This window comes from Rhinolophus ferrumequinum, chromosome 15 (genome assembly GCF_004115265.2).
Source record: "Rhinolophus ferrumequinum isolate MPI-CBG mRhiFer1 chromosome 15, mRhiFer1_v1.p, whole genome shotgun sequence".
Classification (NCBI taxonomy): Eukaryota; Metazoa; Chordata; class Mammalia; order Chiroptera; family Rhinolophidae; genus Rhinolophus; species Rhinolophus ferrumequinum.
In genome coordinates this window covers 39,933,716-39,957,388 of record NC_046298.1, presented here as the reverse complement: position 1 = coordinate 39,957,388, position 23,673 = coordinate 39,933,716, and the positions used below count along the sequence as shown (strand labels likewise).

The 23,673-nt window shown below is 55.7% G+C and overlaps 1 protein-coding gene across 1 annotated transcript; it reads left to right on the top strand.

Moving 5' to 3' along the window:
• Positions 1-3,134: 3,134 nt before the first annotated feature.
• ATP1A3 (ATPase Na+/K+ transporting subunit alpha 3) lies at positions 3,135-21,737 on the top strand. Its single transcript, XM_033128673.1, has 23 exons — positions 3,135-3,290; positions 7,432-7,521; positions 7,622-7,681; positions 7,802-8,005; positions 9,143-9,256; positions 9,363-9,497; positions 9,860-9,977; positions 10,117-10,385; positions 11,469-11,667; positions 11,746-11,855; positions 11,936-12,070; positions 14,302-14,494; positions 14,787-14,962; positions 15,048-15,184; positions 15,490-15,640; positions 15,718-15,886; positions 18,150-18,304; positions 18,379-18,502; positions 19,272-19,417; positions 19,988-20,118; positions 20,508-20,609; positions 20,969-21,060; positions 21,345-21,737. The coding sequence occupies exons 1-23, from the start codon at positions 3,285-3,287 to the stop codon at positions 21,371-21,373; spliced, it is 3,045 nt and encodes a 1,014-aa protein (XP_032984564.1). The 5' UTR covers positions 3,135-3,284; the 3' UTR covers positions 21,374-21,737.
• Positions 21,738-23,673: the final 1,936 nt, after the last annotated feature.

Here is a 23,673-nt window from a genome sequence, read left to right as displayed (position 1 = left end):
GGGAATGAGGTGGAACTGAAACAGGTGAGAGACAAGAAGCCATGGAAAACTAGATGGAGGCGGGAGGGGGCGGGAGCAGTGAGAAAAGCCAGACTGAAGGACAGCAAGGGGGAGAAGCTGGGCGGACCCCTGGGGCCTGCGGCCCAGTGCAAGGAGCTGTCCATTCAGCACCAGCCTGGCTGAATGGCCCCGTCTCCCCTGCAGAGCCTGCCTGCACTCGCAGTCCTTGGGCCGGCCACAGCCCAGGAGACCTGCCTGGCACACAGTGCCCCCAGTCTCCACCTGGCCCCTTCTGTGTGTCGGACACTTGCTGTGTGTGTCCCCCTCAGGGACAGGTGTGGGGGTGAGCTTGTATCTCAGCGTCCCTGTTGCCTACACATCTCTTACAGATAATCAATGTCTGCCCTTGGGCTGTACTGTCAGTCTATGGAGGTGACTAAAATATAATTGCACACTCTGGTCTCTCCCCCTGTCAGTCCCAATACCACACCACTGATCTTCTCTGGGGTCTCTCCCCATTTCTGAGTCTCCCTCTCCCGCATTTCTACTCTGAGTCTCCCCAGTCTTTATCTCTGAGTCCCTCCAGTTTGCCAAACGTGGCTCTGCCTGGCTGTATCCCCGTGTCTCTGTCACCTTCATCGAGTACTTCTGTTGCTCTGTCTCCCTCCATCTGTTTTCTCATCTCTGTTTTTGCTGGTCTCTATCTTCGTCCGTCCATATCTGCCTCTCTCTGGTTCTGAACTGTGTGTCTCTTTCTCTTATGTCTCTGTCTTCGGTGCCGAGCTCTCCTGTCCCCGTCCATCCCTGTGACCTTCCTAAGTCTTCTCCCCCCCCCCCAACTTCCGCAGAGCCTCGCGCTGAGAGCACAATGCACAGTCATCAGTCTCACCAGCCTTGTGTCTGAGGAGGGAGCGCATGAGGGGGGACATGAGCCTGCATCTGGGGTGGTCTGTGGGAGACTGAGTTCTCCCTGAGCGCAGCTAGAGCACAGGAGGAGAGAGCATACAATCTCCTGGGATCCAGGCACTCCCAGGCTTCTCTGTCCCCCCAACACGCTTCCCCATGGTCCAGGCCCATCTCTGCAGGCCAAGGGTCAGAAGAGGGAAGGGATGATATGTTGACAGGCCCTTCCTCCTCCCTGGGAAGGGGGCAAAGTTGGGGGGGCAGCCTGGGGGCCAACTACCTAGGTTAGCAGAGGTGGCTCCCCCTTTGCCCAGTCTCCATGGAGACAGGCCAGGTCTGCAGGCCCAGCCTCCTTTGCTGCATATTCAGCCTCCCTGTTACCGTGGCAACAAAGAACAGCAGGGAGGGATGGGGATGGGTCAGAGTACAGGATTGGGCCGAGTCTCTGGGAAGCCAAGGTGTGGACTCCCTGTCTCCTACTCTTTCTCTCTGTCCATGCCCATCTCTGTGGCTCTGAATCTCTGTCTCTGTTTCCATGTCTCTCACTCTGGCCGTCAGCCTTTCACATGTTTCCCTGACCTGAATCTTCCCCACCCAGCACCCATGCACCAAGCTCACTCTGTGCCTCTTGCCTATGTCCTCCACACCACCACTCCCAGAAGTGGGGAGGACAACCCCATTCTGAGAAAGCTGTAAGGACAGTCTCTCTCTTGCTGTCTTGCTCTATGAGGGGGTGTTCCTCATAGAGCAAGGGTGTGGGAGTGAGAGGCCATGACTCCTTGGGTTTCAGTGGGTAGCTGGTAGGGTGCTGTGTGTATGTGGCAGGCCCCGGGTGGGGGTGCTGGCTGTGTGTGTCTGTGTGCATACACATACCGAGGTGGGATGTGATGTGTGTGGTATATGGGTGAGGGCATTGGGATGTGTTGGAAATGCAACAAAGGTGTATGTGATAACACTGCAATATGTGATGTGTGCAGCCTGGGAGATGTGTGGGATGGTGTCGTGTGATGTTTCTGTGACTTGTGCCATGTGTGAGTTTGTGTGCACCATTTTGTGTGTCATTAATAATTAGCAACCACAAATTGCCAATTTAGCACTGTGGGCCTTTGCTCATGTCCACATATACCGGCGAAGAGCATGTGTGATGGTGTTTGCGTGTTGTGTGAGCGTGGAGCGGCATCCACAAAGCTCCTGTAGTGTCTACAGGCAGTGAGAGGCCGGTGGTGTGCAATAGTGCTGAGTGTGGGTGGGTGTTGTTTCTTGGGTCCTTGGGTTGCATGGCTGTAGGTCCCTCTGTGAGATGGAATAAGGCCGGGTATGGTGGAATGTGTGATGTGTATATCTTTGGTAGTGTGTTCTGAGGGTGTGTTAATCTGCATGGCACTTGATGATTGTGATTGTGATTCTGTTATGGTGTGATGGGGTGTGTGATATGTGCATTTCATTTCTATGTGTTCCTGAGTCTCGGGTTGTGTAGTGTGTGTGTAAGGGTACAAGCTGGTGTGATGGACTGTGCTTGTGAAACTGGTGAGGTGTGATCGAGTGGTGTGTGTGTGTCCTAAGCACCTGGGCTCTCTGGGTAAGTGTGTGATGCTAGGTGGAGTCCTCTGGCTTCCACGTGTCTGCTGTGTACTGTGCAGTGTGTCTTATTGAACCTCTCTGCCATGGCCCTGGGTGGGCAGTACCCAAATAGTGAGGGAGGGGGCCTTAGGGCTTCTCTTCCCTCTGCCGCAGCCTTCCTCATTGTGGGGTCTTCCTTGTCTCTCGTGCCCTCTCCAGCATCCCTCCTGAGCATCACCCCATGCAGTCTCCAGGGCCCCCCTGCCTCACTGCGGATGGAGGAGCTCCGGGCCCCCTGCCTCACTCCGATGGTTTACAGGGCTTCCCCCACCCTGGGTCCACCTCCCGCAGCGCACCCCTCTCCCTTGTGGCACATCACCACCATGAGGGGAATTCCGGGGCTCTCACTTCCTCAGTGCCCCCTCCTCGGAGACACCCTCCCCCATTGCGGGGGGAGGGGTCTCCAGGTTCCTCATAGCGGGAATCTCCGGGATCCCCCCTCCTGCAGCGCACCCCCTTGGAGGAGGCTGGGGGCAGGGAGGACAGCTGCAGTACCGGGGGCGGGGCCACCGTCCGTCCGTCAGGGCGGCAGCGCCCTTGATAGGCTGACGCCGGCCCCCCCGCGAGCGCGGGCATATGAGGCGTTGGAGGCGGCGGCAGCCGCAGACCCTGCGCGGTAGGGCTGACCGCCGGACAGACGTGCGGACCGAGGCGCGGGCACTGCAGAGGCCCCCAGCCCGAGCCCGCGCCTGAGCCCGCCCCGAGGCCCCGACCCCGGCCCCCGCCCCGCTCGCCCACCCCTGTTCCCTGGAGCCGCCAAGATGGGGGTAGGTGCTCGGGCCGGCCGGGCGGTGTGTGTGTGCGACATCATGTGTCCAGTGACATTGAGTGTCTGCGGGCCGGGACCCTTGCGCTCTGGGGTCAGGTCTGCGGGACCCCGTGAGCCGACTGACCCAGCCTGCGCGTGTGGTTATGTCGCTGGTCGAGTGTACGATGGTCGAGTGTGTACGCGGGCCGCCTGGGTCGCGGGGCTCTGTGGCGCATGTTGGCGTGTCTTTGTGTCCCGGGTCCGCCCGGCACGGACCCGCTCGCGGCATCTCTGCCTGACCTGATGCGGTGGCATGCTCAATCGTGTGTGTGCGTGTGCATGTGCGCGCGTGTGAGCTCCTGGCTCTGTTGGGCCCTGCCAGCACCGTCTGCCTGCGATTGTGTGGCTCCGGTTGTGTCTGACTATCTGCAACCTGTCTGGATGTGTCTGCGAGCCGGTGTTTGTGTCTGGGGGTGTTGAAGCCCCTCTACTTCCCTAGCCGAGAGGGGACAGGACCGGGCTATGGGACCAGATGACCTCTCTTTCTCCTTCCAGGCCTAGGTGGGGGGGGGGGCTCCGCAGTGCAGTGTGACCTGGGGCTGCCGTGTGTGTCCAGCCCCTAATCTGGGGGAGCAGACATGGGGGTCTGGGAGGAGCAGGAGAACCCTGGCGAGGAAACTGAGTGCCTGACTGAGGGGGATGCGTGCAAATGCATGTGGGGGGCCGGGGTGTCGTGCATGCCTGGCTATGCCCTTGCCTCCCATGTCCGTGTGTCCTTGTCTGTCTATGAGTCTCTCCAGCAGATGCCGCCTCCTTTCCTGGCTGACCACCTGACCCCGTTGCAACCCTGGATTCCTCCCTGCGTGTCTGGGGCGGGGCCGTGGGAGGAGGAGTGGGTGAAGGAGGCGGGTGGGCTGGGCTGGGTAGGATGAAGAGAGGGTCAAGATGGGAGAGGCTAATGGCAAAGGGATGTGAAACATGGGGAGAAAGATGGCGGATGAAGGCTGATGGGTCCGGGGATGGAGGTGGGGGGTGGGGCTGCAGATCTGTAGATTGGGGTGGGTGAGGGTGGATGGGGAGAGGAACTGGGTGGGGAGAGCACTGGGAGAGAAGAGGGAGGAGGGGGAGGCAGTGATGACTCCAGGTAAGTGGGATGGAGGGAGGAGAAGCTGTGCACAGATGGAGGAGAGGACTGAGGCGAAAGGCCTTAGAGAAGGAATGGGAGGGGTCTTGGGAAAAGAAGTGGGGACAGGGGGAGAAGTGAGGCAGAGAGACAGACATGGAAAGAGGGAGAGAAATGCAGAGACAGAGAGGTGCTCAAAAAGAGATAGGGAGAAAGCGACAGATACAGAGACAAAGAAAGAGACAGACATGGGCAGAGACACGGGCAAGACAGAGACATAGAGAGACAGAGACAAAGAGAGAAACTGAGGCTGAGATGAGCAGACCCAACGACAGACATTTCCTATCCAGTCAGCCTGAATGATGGGAAGAGGAGGCAGAAGGTAATAGGGGAGGTTGAGGGAGAGATGCTCAGAAATGATGCCCCAGACACCCTGAGAGGGGAGGGATAGGCTGGCCGAGGTGCAGAGGCTGCGTGAGCTGAGAGCGTCCAGGGAAGGCGGACAGCGTGGAAAATGGCAAGGAGCCACAGAAGCTGGCTGCAGCGAGGCAGGCATATTCTCCACCTCAGAGGTGCCCCCACCCCACAGAGCACCCATATGGGCCTCCTGCCTTGACTGGGAAAACCTTGGCTCCCTCTCCACCCCCCAAGGGAGTCTGGTCATGGCAAGGGCAAGCAAGAGCCAAGGCTAGTCTGCCAGGAACTAGGGTATCCCAGCCCATTCTCTCTCAGACCAGGAATCCAAGACCCCAGCCCCTCCTCCCTCAGACCCAGGAGTCCTGGCCCCCCAGCCCCCTCCTCCCTCAGACCCAGGAGTCCTGGCCCCCCAGCCCCTCCTCCCTCAGACCCAGGAGCCCAGGCCCCCAGCCCCTCCTCCCTCAGACCCAGGAGTCCTGGCCCCCAGCCCCTCTTCCCTCAGACCCCGGGGTCCAGGCCCCCACAGGGACCCAAGCATCAGCTCCCCGGCCTCCGCTAAGGCCTCAGAGGTGGGCAGCTGGTTTTTTCCTCCACTCTCGCCAGGCCCCCATCTCTCATCTCCTGCGAGCCCCTTCATATCACTACCTTAGTCCCATCACATTATATCTTCACATCTCTCCATCCATGGGTCTAGTCGACCTCTCTGAAGAGGCTGAGACCCCTCCTGGGCAGGGGATGGAGGAGGCCCTCACTGTCCCCCAAGTCTCTGTGCTGCCATGGCAGACGCAGTGCTGCTGCAGGCCTGGCCCAGGGCCAAGCCTCCCTCCCACCACTCGCAACTCTCTAAGAGGCTCCAGACCTCCCGGCTTCGGCCCTTCCCAGGAGCCCCCCAGCCGCCGGGTCGGGGGACAGACAGCAGGCAGCTCAGCCCTCGACAAGGTCACGCGGAGATTATCTCTGAGCCATGCAGAACCTGGGATCCCGGCTTGGCTGTGGGCCCATAGGCTCTGTCAGTGGCCTTCTACTAGGACTCGGTGTCACCCCAGCCCTCCTGTCAGTGCCCCAGGACACTCCCTGACCCATCTGCCCAGGCCTGTAGACTGGAACTTCAAGCACTTCCCGTCACACCACATCTAGTTCAAGCCAGGCCCAGAGCTTCTGCCTCTCGCTCTTCTGCACCCCAAATCCCAGCTTTCTCCCACTCTATCCTCAAGACACCTGACTGTGCCCACTCCTATTCAAACCTGCCCCTGGCTCCCACCAGTCCTCAGGAGAGAGGCCAGGGCCCACAGCTTGTCAGTCAAAGCCTGCAGGGCTGGCTGCATGTCCAGCCAGGCCACCATCCCTGTGCAGAGCACGCTGCCTCCTGGGCCTTCGTCCCAGCTGTGACTAACACCTGGAGTGCCCTTTCCTCTCCATTTCTGCCAGGCTTGTGGGGTCTCCCAAAATTAGTTGGGTCCTGTGAGACAGAGAATGAGACATCCATGGGGCTGGGGAGAGAGGCCCAGGAAAAGAGCCAGATGGAGAAGACAGGGAGAGTGACATATGGGAGACCTAGAGCTGGAAAGACAGAGATGCCGAGATGGACCCAGAGAGAGACAGACACGGGATAGAGAGGAAGATCTCAGAGCGAGACAGTAAGAGATAGAAAAGACGGTTGAAACAGAAGAGACAGATAGGGATACGCACACTGAGCACTGGAGAAGGAGGCAGCTTAAGAGATGAAGGAAGAGACACAAGACAGAGAGAAGCAGAGATAAGGATGAACAGGGACATGGAGACAGAAAATACTAACACTTGGAGACAGTCTGAGATCCTAACACACTGACATGGGCAGAGATAGGAACCCAGAGCAACAGACTCAGCTGGACTCAGGAGAGAGAGCTCAGGAGATGGAGACAGACATTGTATGAGAGACAGAGAGACATAAAGAGCCAAAGAGCGGAGCGAGACAAAATCGTAGAAAGACGCATGCAGAGAGACTCAGAGACAGAGACAGAGAAAGACCAACAACATAAGTGACAAGAGATCAGAGAGAAATAGCAACAGAGATACAGAGATGGAGAGACAAAGGGATAGAAGGAGACAAAAAGAGACAAAACGGAACGAGACAAAGAGGCGTGAACAGAGACCTGGAGAGACAGACCAAGAAAGAGAGACAGACAGACTAAAAAAGATACATATAGAGAAGGACAGACAGACAGACATAGCAAAAGATAGACACTCAGAAGGTTGGACAGGCCCAGGGAAAAGGAGAAAGAGACAGAAGGAGACACACAGAGATAAAAAGACACATAGCGATGGAAGGGGAGAGACCCACAGATATGGCCACAGAAACAGACAAACACAGAATGAGTCAGATGGAGACCCTCAGGGACAGAAACCCAGAGATACATGGAGCCAGAGACAGTGAAGCCAGTTGGCAAGTTTTATACGCCCAGAGCCACAGGGAAACCCTCCCAGAGACACAGGGCAGTCACACACTGAGATCCTTGAACCAGCCCTCTGTCCAGAGACACAGGCCGGGGTGAGAGTGGGCTCGGAGGGCCGGTGTCCCCCTGTAACCCCTTCTCGCCCGCAGTCTGGTGGCTCTGACAGCTATCGTATCGCCACCTCGCAGGACAAAAAAGATGACAAGAGCTCGCCCAAGAAGAGCAAAGGCGCCAAGGAGCGCCGGGACCTGGATGACCTCAAGAAGGAGGTGGCCATGGTAAGCCCCACCCTCTGTACTGTGCATCCTCCCAGAACAGGCCCCGCCCACTCCTGAGGGCTTCAACACTCACCATCTCCCCCAAACTTCTGTTTCTCAGACAGAGCACAAGATGTCAGTGGAAGAGGTCTGCCGGAAATATAACACGGACTGTGTGCAGGTGTGGCAGGCCTGGGGGAGGAGGGACTGGGATTGGGCCCCTGGGTCCTGGGGTGCTCATGAAGTGTCGGGGTACCAGGATTGCTCAGGGAGGGTTCTGTGTGAGTCCTGTGTCCCCTAGGGTCTGACCCACAGCAAAGCCCAGGAGATTCTGGCCCGGGACGGGCCTAACGCGCTCACACCGCCGCCTACCACCCCGGAGTGGGTCAAGTTCTGCCGCCAGCTCTTTGGGGGCTTCTCCATCCTGCTGTGGATTGGGGCCATCCTCTGCTTCCTGGCCTATGGCATCCAGGCGGGCACTGAGGACGATCCCTCTGGGGACAATGTGAGTGCTCTCCACCTTGCTCTGCACAAGAATACTTCTCCTTGTCCCTTTAGAGTTTTCAAAGGCCACTGTCCTCCTTTTTCTCATCTGACTTTCACAATCATCCCATGAAAGAACCCAGAGACGACAAGGAACACTGAGGCTCAGACAGGCCAAGTAACTTATCCAAGATCTCAGAGCAGGATATGTGAGCTAGGCTCCACCCCAAGGCTATGCGACCTCAGTGGCCTTGGGGACAGACACCACCAGGTGGTCATGGCCTGAAAGATACCCAAAGAGAGTGTGTGCTCATGTAGAGACCCAAGCACAACCACCTGGTGATCTGTCAGGACCTATCCACCCAACACAGGGGACACACACTGAAACACAGTCTCAACAAACGCCATGCCCGTAAACACAGACCCACACACTGACTGCATATAGATCCTTACATCACACACATATACGCAAACGCGCACGCGCACACACGTATGCACGCACATATACCCACCTGCGGAGAGGCGACAGTCACGCCTGGACAGTCACAGGGCCACCTAGTTCAGATGCACAGGCACAAACAGACAGACATAGACTGATGGAAAGACAGACACAGGAACTGAAACACAGAGTTGCAAGCATTACCTGGTGACAGACAGACATAAGCATAAAGCATAGACAGACAATATTCTTAGAAATTAAAAACTAATCAAGCAGACAGACAAACAGTCTCAGACCTATGCTGACCAACAAAGAGAGACAGAGATCCACAGAGACTCAAACACAGTCTTATACATTTAAAGCCAGGCAGACAGTCAGACAGACACACTGACCTAAACACAGACAGATACATGGACAGACAATAGCACACCCCAGATTCTCTAACACATGCAGAAAGACAGACCGATGCACAAAATAGAGAGATAGACAGACCCAGAGACTCAAACACACGCGTGCTCAGAAAGAGGGACTCAAACACAGACAGGTGGACAGACACACAGACAAGAGAGACTCAGACACACAGACCTTCAAATGGACACAACCCTGGGGTCAGATGCACAAATACAGGCCCCCATTGATGCCAAGCTCCCTTCTAAGATTCCACAGAACGTGGGGTGGGGCTGGTGGGGCTGGTGGCCATGACCCTGTGTCTCCCCACAGCTGTACTTAGGCATCGTGCTGGCGGCCGTGGTCATCATCACTGGCTGCTTCTCCTACTACCAGGAGGCCAAGAGCTCCAAGATCATGGAGTCCTTCAAGAACATGGTTCCCCAGGTGAGGAGTGCCCGGGAGGGGGCCAGGTGGGTGGGGGCCATGCCAAGTGACAGAGAATCCAGGCAGAGAGAGTGCAGGAGGAGACCCTTCTTTATCCTGACCCCAGCAAGCCCTGGTGATCCGGGAAGGTGAGAAGATGCAGGTGAACGCTGAAGAGGTGGTGGTCGGGGACCTGGTGGAAATCAAGGGTGGAGACCGAGTCCCGGCTGACCTACGTATCATCTCAGCCCACGGCTGCAAGGTGGGCCTGGGTCCTGGGGCCCAGCTCTGCCCTTCCTGGAGTGGTCCAGGAGTCCAGCCCCCAGCTCCTCTTCCCTCAGACCCAGGAGTCCAGCCCCCAGCCCCTCCTCCCTCAGACCCAGGAGTCCAGGCTCTTGGTCTCTACCCCTCAGACCCATAGGTACCTTAAACCTTGGCAGGAAGCCCTGTAGCTTCCGCACCTACAGGAGCCCAACCCCTGGCCTCCATTCATCCACCCAGGCACCCAGGCTTCTAGCTGTGACCTCAAGGAACACACAGGCTTCAGCCCCAGTCTTCCCTGGACAAATGGCCCCGGACCCCAGGCCCAGGGCTAAGCCTACTCTCCTGTGCACCCACCCCCAGGTAGACAACTCCTCCCTGACTGGTGAATCAGAACCCCAGACCCGCTCTCCCGACTGCACACATGACAACCCCTTGGAGACTCGGAATATCACCTTCTTTTCCACCAACTGCGTGGAAGGTGAGGTGGGGCACAGTGGGAGCACCAGGTCAGGGCAGGGCTGGTCCAGACAGAGGGATGTGCATCAGGAGCTTGGGGTCCCTCTGAACCTCACTGAGCCCCCACCCCCACCTCAGTCTAATACCCTCTGGCTCCACAGGCACGGCTCGGGGTGTGGTGGTGGCCACAGGGGACCGCACCGTCATGGGCCGTATTGCCACCCTGGCTTCAGGGCTGGAGGTGGGCAAGACGCCCATCGCCATCGAAATCGAGCACTTTATCCAGCTCATCACCGGCGTGGCCGTCTTCCTGGGTGTCTCCTTCTTCGTCCTCTCCCTCATTCTCGGATATAGCTGGCTTGAGGCTGTCATCTTCCTCATCGGCATCATTGTGGCCAATGTCCCAGAGGGTCTGCTGGCCACTGTCACTGTAAGGCCCGGACCCCTGGGTCTGGGGAAGGAAGGGTTGGGGGCCTGGATTGCAATATTCTTGATCTGGGCAAGTTGAGTGTTGAGGGCTGAGCATCCTAGATCTTCAATAAGGAGGCTCCTGGGAGTCAGTCCCATTAAAAAAACAAACAAATGAAAACCTTGAGAAACACTGCAGGGCACAGAGGACTAATAAGCCTATCACTTTTTTAAAGTTAACTTACAAAATTAAGAAGTACCCCCTTGTGGTAAAAAGTCTAAAGAATACATTAAAATGGTTAAAAATAGAATAACGGTCCCCGTCCCAGAGCCCAGCCGTCAGCCCCAGTGCACAAGCATGCTCTCTGCCACCCTCCCCGGCAGGAGTGTAGTAAGCGTTTCAGGTACATAAAAGCGACCGTTATAGGAATACTAGTCTGATCCTTGATTCTACTATATCATGCAAAATTTTCCATTTTAGCACATTCAAAACTGCTCTAGGTCAAAGGCTTTGTATTGACATTTAATACACACACAAAGCATTGTACACGTGAATGTGCAGCCTGAGAGTCTGGGAAAACTGAACACATCCATGTCAGCTGTACCCAGCTTGAGTTCCCCAGGAGCCCCCTCAAGACCTCATCCAGCCCCCAACCCCAGGAGAACCCCTTCTTGACTTCTAAGAGCATAGTTTCCCTGCTTCGTATCAATTGAAATAATTCAATATGAACTCTTGTTTCTGCTCTTTTTTACTGAACATTATGTTTTTGAACTTCATCCATGCAGTTGCCTGCGGCTTGTTCTTTTTCATTGCTGTACAGTATTCCATCTTTATTCCATAATCGATGTATCCCTTTTGCTGTTAGTGTATCTGGGTTTTCAGTTTGTGACTATTATAAACGAACATTCCAGTACATGTCTTTTGGGGTGCATTTTTCTGTTGGTCTGTACCTTGGGATAGAATTGCTGGGTGACATTATCCTCTCTCGCAGGCCACCCAGGATTCTCCCTGGGCTGGGCAGTTGAGTTATTGGCCCTCATATTGCTGGCCCAACTCTGCCGCCAGGCTCGACCTGTAACTTGCCTGCCCTTGGGCGCCCTGCAGGTGTGTCTGACACTGACCGCCAAGCGCATGGCCCGGAAGAACTGCCTTGTGAAAAACCTGGAGGCTGTAGAGACCCTGGGCTCCACGTCCACTATCTGCTCGGACAAGACAGGGACCCTCACCCAGAACCGCATGACGGTCGCGCACATGTGGTTCGATAACCAGATCCACGAGGCCGACACCACTGAGGATCAGTCAGGTGAGGGGAGGTGCCCAGGTGGGACTGACGGGGCTTGGCCCCAAGGCGCCCCCCAGCCATGACACCTGCCTCCTTCAGGGACCTCGTTCGACAAGAGCTCTCACACCTGGGTGGCCCTGTCTCACATCGCCGGACTCTGCAATCGGGCCGTCTTCAAGGGCGGTCAGGACAACATCCCTGTGCTGAAGGTGGGTCCGCTGCCCGCCGGGCTTTGGCCCTGCCCATGCCCAACCCCCACTGCTTGGCCCTGACAGCCCTCTCTCCCCAGAGGGATGTTGCCGGTGATGCCTCCGAGTCAGCCCTGCTGAAGTGCATCGAATTATCCTCTGGCTCCGTGAAGCTGATGCGGGAACGCAACAAGAAAGTGGCCGAGATCCCCTTCAACTCCACCAACAAATACCAGGTACTTGGGGCTCTCTGTGAGAGCTGGCCTGGACCTCACTTTCTCTACAATGTCCGTAGCGGTCAGGTCGGCCCCTCTGCCTTCCTGCTTTGGGCAGGTTACTAATATTCCCAGAGCCTCAGTTTCACCATCTGTAAAATGGGACTGAGGGTACCCACCTGGCAGGGAGAAGAATAGACCTGGGTGAGAGCAATGTCTCACTGGAGCGGGGGGCAGAGGAGTAAAGATATTTCTTCAGCAGAGACTGGAAACCAGCCAGAGATCTCTTTCATTCTTTTAACAAATATTTTTTTGAGCAGCTACCACATGTCAGGCCCGTGTTTTAGTCACTGGGGGTATATAGCAGTGAGTGAAAGAGTGAAGTCTCTCCTCTCATGGAATGTGTACTTTAGTGCTAAAAGACAAACAGTGACACAGGCATGAGGAAGTACAGAATATGTCTGCTGGCAACCATGCTGAGGGAGAGAGAGCCCTGCAGGTATGTGTGTGGGGAAGAGCGTACAGGCACAGCATGTGCAAAGGCCCTGAGACAGAAGTATGCTGACATGTTTGAACAAGAACCAGGCAGCCAGTGTGGCAAGCAGTGAGCCAGGGAGTGTGGTGGGAGGTGAGGACAGTGGGTGCCAGGCCAGGCCAGGCCAGGCCAGACTTGGGTGTGAAGGGAGACATGAGCCACCAGAGGGCTCTGAGCAGAGGAGATATGGGACCTGACTCACAGTTTTGTTTTGTTTTATTGGGGAACATTGGGGAACAGTGTGTTTCTCCAGGGCCCATCAGCTCCAAGTCTTTGTCCTTCAATCTAGTTGTGGAGGGCGCAGCTCAGCTTCAAGTCCCATCGCCATTTTCAGTCTTTAGTTGCAGGGGGTGCAGCCCACCATCCCATGTGGGAATTGAACCGGCAACCTTGTTGTTAAGAGCCCGCGCTCTAACCAGCTGAGCCATCCGGCTGCCCCTCGGTCTTCAATCTAGTTGTGGAGGGCGCAACCCACTGCGTCATCTAGCCGCCCCCTGACTCTCACTTTTAAACAGCTATATTGAGATATAATTTACATACCATATACTAAAACTACTGAATTGTACGTTTCAAATGGGTGATTTAAAGTGTGTAATTCTTAATTTCACTAACAATTGTCACCCCAATAAATTAAAAAAAATAAAGTGTGTAACTCAGTAGTTTTAGTATATTCACAGATATGTGCAGTCATCTACACAATTTTAAAACATTTTAATTACCTCGAAAAGAAACCCCACACTCCTTAGGTATTGCCCCCCGCTTCCCCCGTTCTCCCCTCACCCTAAGCAACCATTAATCTACTTTCTGTCTCTGTGGATTTGTCTATTCTGGACATTTCATATAAATGGAATCAATATAATACGTGACCTTGTGTGTCTCGCTTCTTTCACTCAGCATAATGTTTTCAAGGTTCATCCACGTAGTAGCGTGTGTCAGTGCTTCATTCCTTTTTATGGACAAATAATATTCCACATATGGATAGACCACATTTTGTTTGTACCTATTGGCTGCCATGCCTAAGGCTGCTGGGAACATTCATACACAAGTTGTGTGGACATAATTTGCATGTCTCTTGGGTGTATACCTGGGAATCGTTGGGTCATATGCTAACTGTACATTTAATCTTTTGGAGAACTGCTGGTCTGTTTTCCAAAGTGGCTGCACCATTTCCCACTGACTCACAGTTTTGAAAGGATCCTCTTGGCTGCTATGGGGAGGAAATGCCATGGGGTGGGAGGGCCGAAATCGGGACATAGTGTGGAGGCTGCTGTGCTGTGCCATGTGAGATGGTGACGGTCAGAAGGAAGTTTGCAGGGCGGAGTGAGAAGAGGTCAGAATCTGGGTGTATTTCAGAGGTGAACCGACCAGATTTGTTCATGGGTCAGACGGGATAAGGAGTGAGGTGAGGCAGAGGGCAGGGAGCGAGGCACATGTCCTAAGGTCAGCGAGATTTCTGTGAGACAGAAGGAAAGGCAGAAACATCTGTGAGACAGAGAGGCTGAAATGGGCAGGGGTGAGCACAGACCTCTGCGAGAGACTCTGAGAAACAGATGTTCTCTTACATAGAGAGATTCGGGCAGCACCCTCTAGGGGAGCGGTCTGTCCTGGCACCCACGGCTCTGGGCAGAGCAGGGGTCCTCTGTCTCCCTGGCCCTCTGTGGGCAGCCTCCAGGCCCCTGCGAGGCTCAGGCACGCCTGTCCTCTGCTCTGTCCACAGCTCTCCATCCATGAGACTGAGGACCCCAATGACAACCGGTACCTGCTGGTGATGAAGGGCGCTCCTGAGCGCATCCTGGACCGCTGTGCCACCATCCTGCTGCAGGGCAAGGAGCAGCCACTGGACGAGGAGATGAAGGAGGCCTTCCAGAACGCCTACCTTGAGCTCGGTGGCCTGGGCGAGCGCGTGCTGGGTGCGTATCACGGGAGGGACTGAGTTGGGGCCACGTTGGGGCAGGGGCTGGGCCAGCTCTGGGGGCCCCTTTTGGGTTAAGGGGTGTGATGCTGCTCAGAGCCTGCTCAGAATAGGGTCTCCCAGAATGCACTATGAATGAATGAATGAATGAATGAATGAATGAATGAATGAATATGGCATCTTTAGGAAATGAATGTCGGCTGACTGTCCGGTTGACTGGGAGCTGTGAGGCCAGAGGCACAGAGTCTGGGGGCCGGAGCCCTCATGTCCCGCCCCATCCCTGCCACCAGGTTTCTGCCATTACTACCTGCCCGAGGAGCAGTTCCCCAAGGGCTTTGCCTTTGACTGTGACGACGTGAACTTCACAACGGACAACCTCTGCTTCGTGGGCCTCATGTCCATGATCGACCCGCCCCGGGCAGCCGTCCCGGATGCAGTGGGCAAGTGCCGCAGTGCAGGCATCAAGGTGTGGCCTGGGGCAGCTGGGGGAGGCAGGGCCAGCGCCCCAGGGGCCAGCAGGGAGACTGGACCACCCCAAACAATGCCCGCAGGTCATCATGGTCACAGGTGATCACCCCATCACCGCAAAGGCCATTGCTAAGGGTGTAGGCATCATCTCCGAGGGCAACGAGACCGTGGAGGACATCGCCGCCCGGCTCAACATCCCCGTCAGCCAGGTCAACCCCCGGTGAGCGCCACCTGCTGGCTCAACACTGTCCCTGCGGGTGGCCGGTTCCCCTCCCTTCCGGGCCTCTTGTTGACTCAGCGCCTGGGTCCTGCTTCGCCTCCTCGTGTGAGGACGGGCAGCCTGGTGTAGGCTGGTATCCCAGCTTTGCCACTCACAGGCTGTGTGACTGAACAAGTCATTCAGCCTCCCCAAGCCTTAGCTTCAGAGCCCGGTCCTGTGCCTCTCCCGTCCGTGGAGCTGGCCTGCCTGGCTCTCTGTCCCTGTACCACTCCCCACACATCCTGACCACTCTCTGCTCGTCCCAGGGACGCCAAGGCCTGTGTGATCCACGGCACTGACCTCAAAGACTTCACCTCTGAGCAAATCGACGAGATCCTGCAGAACCACACAGAGATTGTGTTTGCTCGTACGTCTCCGCAGCAGAAGCTCATTATTGTGGAGGGCTGTCAGAGACAGGTGGGCTGGGGCTGGGGTCCCTGGGCGGAGGGGCCGGGCAGGCCTCTGGGCTCTCTCCTCACCCTCTCTCCTTGCAGGGTGCAATCGTGGCTGTGACGGGGGATGGTGTGAACGACTCCCCTGCTCTGAAGAAGGCTGACATTGGGGTGGCCATGGGCATCGCGGGCTCTGACGTCTCCAAGCAGGCAGCAGACATGATCCTGCTGGACGACAACTTTGCCTCCATTGTCACGGGTGTGGAGGAGGGTGAGTGGCCAGGTGACCCTGGGGACTGAGGTCTCTGCACAAGGCCAGAGAAAGGCAAGGGGAACAGGCCAGGCTGCAGCTGGATGCACAGCGGGGAGACCCCAGAATCCCACTGGGCCCGCAATGGGGACTTCCAGGGGGCAGGACTGAGCTGATGCATTTCTGGGTCTCAGCGTTGCCTAGCGCAGGGTCAGTCTGGTGGGTGAGGCAGACTTGGAAAGCATTTTAAAAATACTTGTAAGTGCAACCACGGGAACGGAGGGTCCCCCAAGAGCTCTCACCCAGCCTGGGGTCGAGGGCAAGGAAGCATCTGAGAACGGACAGGGCTCGCTGCAGAGTCCCAAAGGCCACATTGGCATTTTCACGGAGGTGGTGTCAGGGAAAGGAGATTCAGGTGGAGGAAACAGAGCATGCAAAGGCCAGGCAGGGGGGGTGAAGGGGTAGCCAGGAGCCCAGGCTACACAGCCCAGGCACCGCTTCCTTCCAGGCTTTGATGCGGCCACAGATGGGGTTTGTTCACACTTAATTTTATTCTGATCCTCAAAGTAATTCATGCTAATTATAGAAAATGTAGAAAAACGTGAAGAAGAAAACTGGAATTACACATAGCCTCACAGTCCAGAAATCATCACTGTTGATACTGTGGTGCATTTTCTTCCACTTTCTCTCCCGTTTGAAATGTCCCTGGTGTAAAAAATAATGCCTGATAAAAGAATTCAAGCAGAGCCTAAAGTGACAAAATAAATGTCGTTATCCCTTGTCTCCTATCTCCCAGAGGAAACCAGGGTTATCCCTTTCTTACCCCCACACATCTTCTATGCATATGCAATGTTCATACTCACGGACACGCGCGTTCTCACCTTCCAGACATTTATTAGGCTCCTACCTTGTGCATCATGCAGGTGCTCAGCTGTGAGCAGAGCAGACATGGTCTCTGCCTTCCAGATGCTGGAAAAGACAGCCTTAAGTTCACAAACAAATAAATGCATAATTACAAATTGCGATGACTGCTAAGAAGAAAGCAAGCGGGGTGCTATCACATATAATAATGGGGATCCTACCTAGGGTGGACAAGGAAGGCTTCTCGGGAGTGACAAAAACAAAGTTTAACTTCCAGGAGGGGAAATTGCAGGTTTACCCCGAAGCGGAGAGAACGGCATGGTTCCCTCCCCGCTGTTATCGTTGCCCAGCTCTGACAGTTACCAGCACATGCTGATCTTGTTTCAATGCCCAACTACACACACTTGGATCACGTTTGAGCACATTTAAGTCATTGTTTCATCCACAAATATTTTAGGATGAGACTCCACTAGTTTGTGGAGAGCAGTGCACGCAGTAGAGGGAAAGTGAATAGCAGGTGTGAACACCTAAGCATCTTATTTTTACACAAACATGATCAAACCATCCATACCTGCGTGCAGACCTTCTTTCTGCTCCTTCTTAATGACATATCATCTTGTTGCTCATGTCTATCAGCACTTGGGGGGCGGGGTGGCTGCATTCATCTTTAGTTTCTTTTGACTTTAGGCACACTTTACTGATTGAATTTTTATTAGACTATGACATACGTTAAGTTGGGCACCTCCATGACTTCTCACACACGTACACATCCATGCAACCCCCGGACCCTGATCAAGAGAGAGAACACTTGCAGACCCCCATCAGGGTCTTATCAGGTCCCCTCCAGTCTATATCCACCCTCCCAGAAATAGCCACTGTCCTGACTTTTGGCACCATAGATTAGTTTCAAATTTCATCTAAACGGAATCATGTGATATGAATGTTTTTGTGTATGGCTTTTTTCACTCGACATAACTTCTGTGAGATGCAGCCACAGAATTGGGTGGGACATAGCTCATTCCTTTTCCTTGCTGAGTGGCATTCCGTAGCGAGGGACCATGGCTTATTTATACACTCCCCTGTTGGTGGACATTGGGGTCACTTTTGTTTCTTGCTATTGTGACTCTCACTGTGGGGAATGTTCGTGCACTTGCTTCTTGGTGGACATAAGCGCTGGTTTCTCTTGGGTGTAAACCTAGGAGCAGGATTACTGGGTCAGTAGGGAAGGGGATGTTTAACCTTAATAGAACCTGCCGAATGGGCTTCCAAAGTGGTTGTATTTCAAGAAAGGATGAAGGGGGCGACGTGGTTGGACATGCACGTGGGAAGGCAGGGAGGTGAGGGGCTGAGTTGGGAAGCATCCGTGCACGGGGCGGGGAAGGGGCCGAGGCAGCAGGGTGCCCTGAGCCTGCCCGTGCCGCAGGCCGCCTGATCTTCGACAACCTGAAGAAGTCCATTGCCTACACGCTGACCAGCAACATCCCGGAGATCACGCCCTTCCTGCTGTTCATCATGGCCAACATCCCCCTGCCGCTGGGCACCATCACCATCCTCTGCATCGACCTGGGCACCGACATGGTGAGCCCCCGCCGCCCCAGGTCCCGGGAGGCCAGGGCGCCCTATCCCCAGCTCACCTGACCTCTCCTGCCCAGGTCCCTGCCATCTCATTGGCATATGAGGCTGCCGAGAGTGACATCATGAAGAGACAGCCCAGGAACCCACGCACGGACAAGCTGGTCAATGAGAGGCTGATCAGCATGGCCTACGGGCAGATTGGTGAGGACCTGGGGACCCTGTCGCCACCGGGGCTGGACGCCCAGGGCCTGGAGCAGGGCCTGGCCCACTGCAGCCACTGCGAAACCTCGTGCTGAGTGAATGCAGTAGAGCTTGGTGCGGGAGGTTTAGAAGGAATGACTTGCGGAGGGGTGGTGGTCACCACGGTGGAGGACAGGCCTGCAGGGGGGCGCACCCAGGAAGCACATGGGACACAGGTCACGGTGGGCTCAGGCTGGCCACTCTAGAGCCCACTGCCTCCCCCACATCCACGATCCAGGACAAGAGCAGCCGGTGAGCTCTCTGAGGGCAGCAGTGAGCCCACCCTCTCTGCCTCCTCAACCTGCTGCTCGAGTTGACGTGTTCAGAGCATTAGAGGGACGGAGCTCCCGTCACGGGGAGTGTCCCAGCAAACAGAAGCTTCATGGCGGTGGTCACAGGCCGTGGAGGTCATTCCTGCATAGGAGCCTGTCAGATTCAAGCCTGAAGGTCCTCAGGGATTTCCTGATGTTCAGAATGGCCTGGGTCAGGTGGGAGGGAGCCACCAGGTTATCCATCTGGGGAGAGCCCTCTCCGCGGGGCTCCTGTCCCAGAGACCCATCTCAGGTGCTTGCGACCAGGTAACACCCTCAAGTTGCCTTCGGGAGCCCCACCCTGAGTGATGCTCAGACAGGAGGACTCCTTGGGGAGGTCTCAGGGGACCCCAGATGTGCTCTAGGCCGGCTGACGGCCCCCACCCAAGCCTCTTATCTCCCTTCTCTCCTCTTCCCAGGAATGATCCAGGCTCTAGGTGGCTTCTTCTCCTACTTTGTGATCCTGGCCGAAAATGGTTTCTTGCCCGGCAACCTGGTGGGTATCCGGCTGAACTGGGACGACCGCACCGTCAATGACCTTGAGGACAGTTACGGGCAGCAGTGGGTGAGTGGGGCTGGCCCACCGCATGGCGGGGCTCCCAGTCTGCAGCCCCGTCCCCAGTAGGAGCCCAGGCAAGCTATCCTGCTTCCCATGCTGGCCCCTCTGCCCCGGGACCTCGTCCGTATCCTCGCTGGGCACACAGGGCGTCTTGGTGCTCTTGGCCCAGCGTGTTGTGGGCCTGGCGTCCACTGGCCATGTTCTCTGCCCCAACAGGTGAGATGCCTTCCCTGCCTTCTTCCCTGTGTCTGTCTGTCCCTTCCAAGTTCTCTGGTGTTTGTCCCCTCGGGAGGCCCACAGGGTCCTCGACCTCCTCCCACTCACCTCCACCCCAGGGACGGTCCCCGGTTGACAACTGGGGTTATCATTAACCTCTCTCCTTTCTTGGACATCTCCTAACTTTTCCCTGTGGGGCCATAAGCCTAAGAAGGGAGACATTTCTGAGGCCCTGGGGGACTCCCTTGGGAAGAGTCCCTGTTTTGCTTGGGGTGCAGACAAGGAGTCTGGGGGCCGGGCAGGGGGCCGGGCTGAGGCCATGCTGACTACTGTCCTGCATGCTGGTCACTGCTCTCGCAGACCTACGAGCAGAGGAAAGTGGTGGAGTTCACATGTCACACGGCCTTCTTCGTGAGCATTGTCGTTGTCCAGTGGGCCGACCTGATCATCTGCAAGACACGCAGAAACTCGGTCTTCCAGCAGGGCATGAAGTGAGGGCCCCATCTGCCCGCCACTCGGTTTCCATGTTTCAGTTTTTGTCTCTGAGTTGACTTTTCTCTCAAGTGGTCACGGCTGTGTTAGAGTCTCTGTCTCTCCCCCCACCCCCCACGTACGTGTGTGGTGTCACTCACTGGGTCCCTCTCCAGATCTGCTTTACCTGTCTACGTCCCTGCCTGCCTGTGTGTCTGTCGCTGTCTCCGTCTTTCTGTCTGTATCTTTCCGCGTCGTCATCTCGCTGGATCCGTTTTTGCCTTCTGTCTCTTTGTGTCTCCATGTATGTCCGTTGTCTGTCTCTCCGTCTTCCTTTGGGTGTGCTTCTGTCTCTGTGGGTGGGGGTGCCGGTCAGGTTCCCTGGCTCCAGCCCTGCCTGTGCCTCCAGGAACAAGATCCTGATCTTTGGGTTGTTTGAGGAGACAGCCCTCGCTGCCTTCCTGTCCTACTGCCCTGGCATGGACGTGGCCCTTCGCATGTATCCTCTCAAGTGAGTGTCCCTCGCCACCTCCAGGACCCCCACCACTGCTCCAGGAGCCTTCCCTGTGGGACATCTTCACAGGCCCCACCTCTCCTGGTGTCTCGGGATCCTGCCTCTGTGTCCCCCACTGCAGTCCCTGTTCTGATGCCACCAAGCCTCCACCACCATGGGACATCCCCAGTGGGCACTCTGCAGACCCCAGCCCACAGCCATGGCCAGGGCACCCCTCGCCTGTGGGCAGGAGGGATCGAGGAACCCGCCCCCTCTCTGCCTCCACCCCCGCCCTGGAGCCTCTCCTGTCCTCTGGGACTGCCTCTTGTCCCTTTCATGGCCCCACACTGACGCCCTCCTTCTGTCCCGTCCTGCAGGCCCAGCTGGTGGTTCTGTGCCTTCCCCTACAGCTTCCTCATCTTTGTCTATGACGAAATCCGCAAACTCATCCTGCGCAGGAACCCTGGGGGTGAGAGGGCTAACGGGGAGACAGGCTGGGGCAGCTGGGGGGCAGGGAAGCACTGGTGACTTGCCTGACGCTAACTTCACTCTGTTTTGCTGTCTCCCTTTTGTGTTATTTCTCCCTTCCCTTTCCAACTCTTCTCTCTTCCTGTCTCTCTGGGCCTCCTCTTGTCTTTCCACCTGTCTCTGTCCTTTGTGGTTTCTGCCTGTGTCGTTCTCGCTCTCTAATTCTCTCTTTCTCTCTGTCCTTGTGCTTCTCTCCGCTGATCCTTTCTTCCTTTGTCTCTCCAGGTTGGGTGGAGAAGGAAACCTATTACTGACCTCAACCCCACCACCTGGCCCGTCTCTTCCCGCGCCCCTGAAGCCCAGGACAGCCCCCTCCAGGCCCCTCATTTTGTATTCTGGGGGAGGGGCCCTCTCTCCCCAGGGCCCCCACCTTGGCCCCACCCCCTCAAAGTATCTCCTGTCCCCTCCCCGTCTCCTCCCCTGGCTAGCTTCTCTCCCCGCCCCCTGCCTCTGCCTTTCTCCTCTCTTTTCTGTGACTCTGTTCCTTTCCCTCTCCTCACCCCTACCTCCGAGTCCCCTCCCTGGGCTCTTTTTTACTCCCCATCGACCTCCCCCTACCCCGGCTGATGCCATCTCTGGTTCTGGACAATTATCAAATATATCAGTGGGGAGAGAGAAGCGGTGTGTGTGTTGTGCTTGCTTTCTGGGCCGGAGGTGTGGGTGGGGTGGTCTCCCTGTGCTGGTACATGGAGCTCGGGGATTTGCCCAACCAGGAATTTCGCCAGCACCAGCCTGGAAGTCTCGGGGTCATGAAATCATGGCGTTTTAGACCAAACCAAAGTTAGTTAAGAGTGAGAACAGCTTGAATTCACCAGGCGATAGGATCATGGGATCAGAAGAGAGGAGAGGAAGGGACTCAGACTCGTGATGCTCGCATATTGGAGGAGGAGAAGGAGCATGGGGGGGTGATGACAGTGCCGACCGTGATGATGGTGACAGTGGCGACTGAACCGTCCGTTCTGTGCCCTGCCCTCTTCTAAGCCCTCTGTGTGTATCAGCTCATGTAATCCTCACGGTTGGGAGGCACAGAGAGGGAAAGTGACTTGCTCAAATTCACACAGCTGAGAGGCGACAAATCTGGGATTTGTACCTGGCTGTCCAAGTTCTAAGTCACTGTGCAATTTTCTCTTTTTATTGAGATAAACTTTCATACCAGGAAGTGCACAAATCTCAAAGGCGTACCGTGTAACCACCACCCAGATCAATATAGAGCATTTCCATCCACCCAGAAGGTTCCCTTATGCCTCTTTCTAGTCAGCGCCACCCCCCCCAAAAGCCACAGCTGATCTGATGTGTGTCACCATCCTTTAGCTGTGCCTGTTCTTGGACTTTGTATAAATGAAAACTTACAGCATGTTGTCTCGTGTCTGACTTCTCGTTCTCAACATCGCGTTTGTGACAAACACCCATGTATGTAGCTGTCACATGTATGTAGCCCACTCATTTTCATTGCTGTGTGTGGCTATAACATAATTTCTTCATCCATTCTCCCGTTGATAGACATTTCACTTGTTTGCACTTTGGGGGCTATTACAATTGGTGCTGCTCGGAATAGGAACATTCTAGTAATGACAGATGTATGCATCTCTGTTGGATACATGCCTAGGAGTGGGGTTGCTGGTTTTGGGATGGACTATGTTTAACAGAAATAGCTAGACCCTTTCCAAAGATGCTGTATCCTTCTGCATTCCCACACTGCATGAAAGAAAGTTCCAGTTGCTCCACTTCCTTATCAACATTCAATATTGTCAGACTTTTGAATTTTAGCCATTCTGGTTGGGTAGCTACACCACTTCCCTTGAGGCAGCCTTGTTAATACAGCCCAGAGGTGAGAGTCAGGAGGGGCTGGGGCTGGCATCCCGAGAGCTCACAAGTGTGGGTGAGTGTGTACACACGTCCACTGCACAAGACAATGGCTGGAGGAGGAGTGCCTGAACCTGAGGGGGCAGTTAGTCAAAGGGCAGGGGCATGTGTGCCAGGCACTACTCATGATGCCCAGGACACAGCCTGCCTGGTCCTGGTAGGGGTTATGTGAGCCTGGACCTCTTCAAGGGAGGCCTCAGAAACTATTCATAGGGTACAGGGTAAGAAATGCTCCCATAGACAAGTGGGCAATCAGTGGCCCAGAGAAGGCAGGGACTTCCTTGAGGTCACACAGCAAGGATATAACCCAGGTTTCTGGTTGTCTATGCTAGGGTCTTCTTCTCCTCCCAGCTCTTCTTCCTCTGGTGATCCAAGAGATAGGAAGGAGGCCTCAGGCTGGAGGGACTACAGGGCCGGGGCCCATCTCTCATAGTTTTCTCCGGTACCCCCTTACCTCCCATCTTCCCCCTGGTTCAGGCCCACCTGTCACAGGTCCCCTCTCTCACGGACCCCATCTCCCACCAGCCTCTTGTCTGAGGGATCCTCCCATATCTCACAATATCTCTACCTTAGGGCCCCTTCTTCCACAATCCCTGTTTCAAGGGCTTCTCTCCCACATTGTCTGTGGGACAAGGCCCCAACTCTCCAAATCCCCTGATTTAAAGTTCCCTCCATACTCCACTCAGGGGGC

Excerpts from the sequence above, each read along its gene's own strand:
- ATP1A3 (XM_033128673.1), top strand. Across the intron at positions 7,522-7,621 it reads TCAAGAAGGAGGTGGCCATG|ACAGAGCACAAGATGTCAGT; the intron begins GTAAGCCCCACC and ends TCTGTTTCTCAG. Across the intron at positions 12,071-14,301 it reads ACTCCACCAACAAATACCAG|CTCTCCATCCATGAGACTGA; the intron begins GTACTTGGGGCT and ends CTCTGTCCACAG.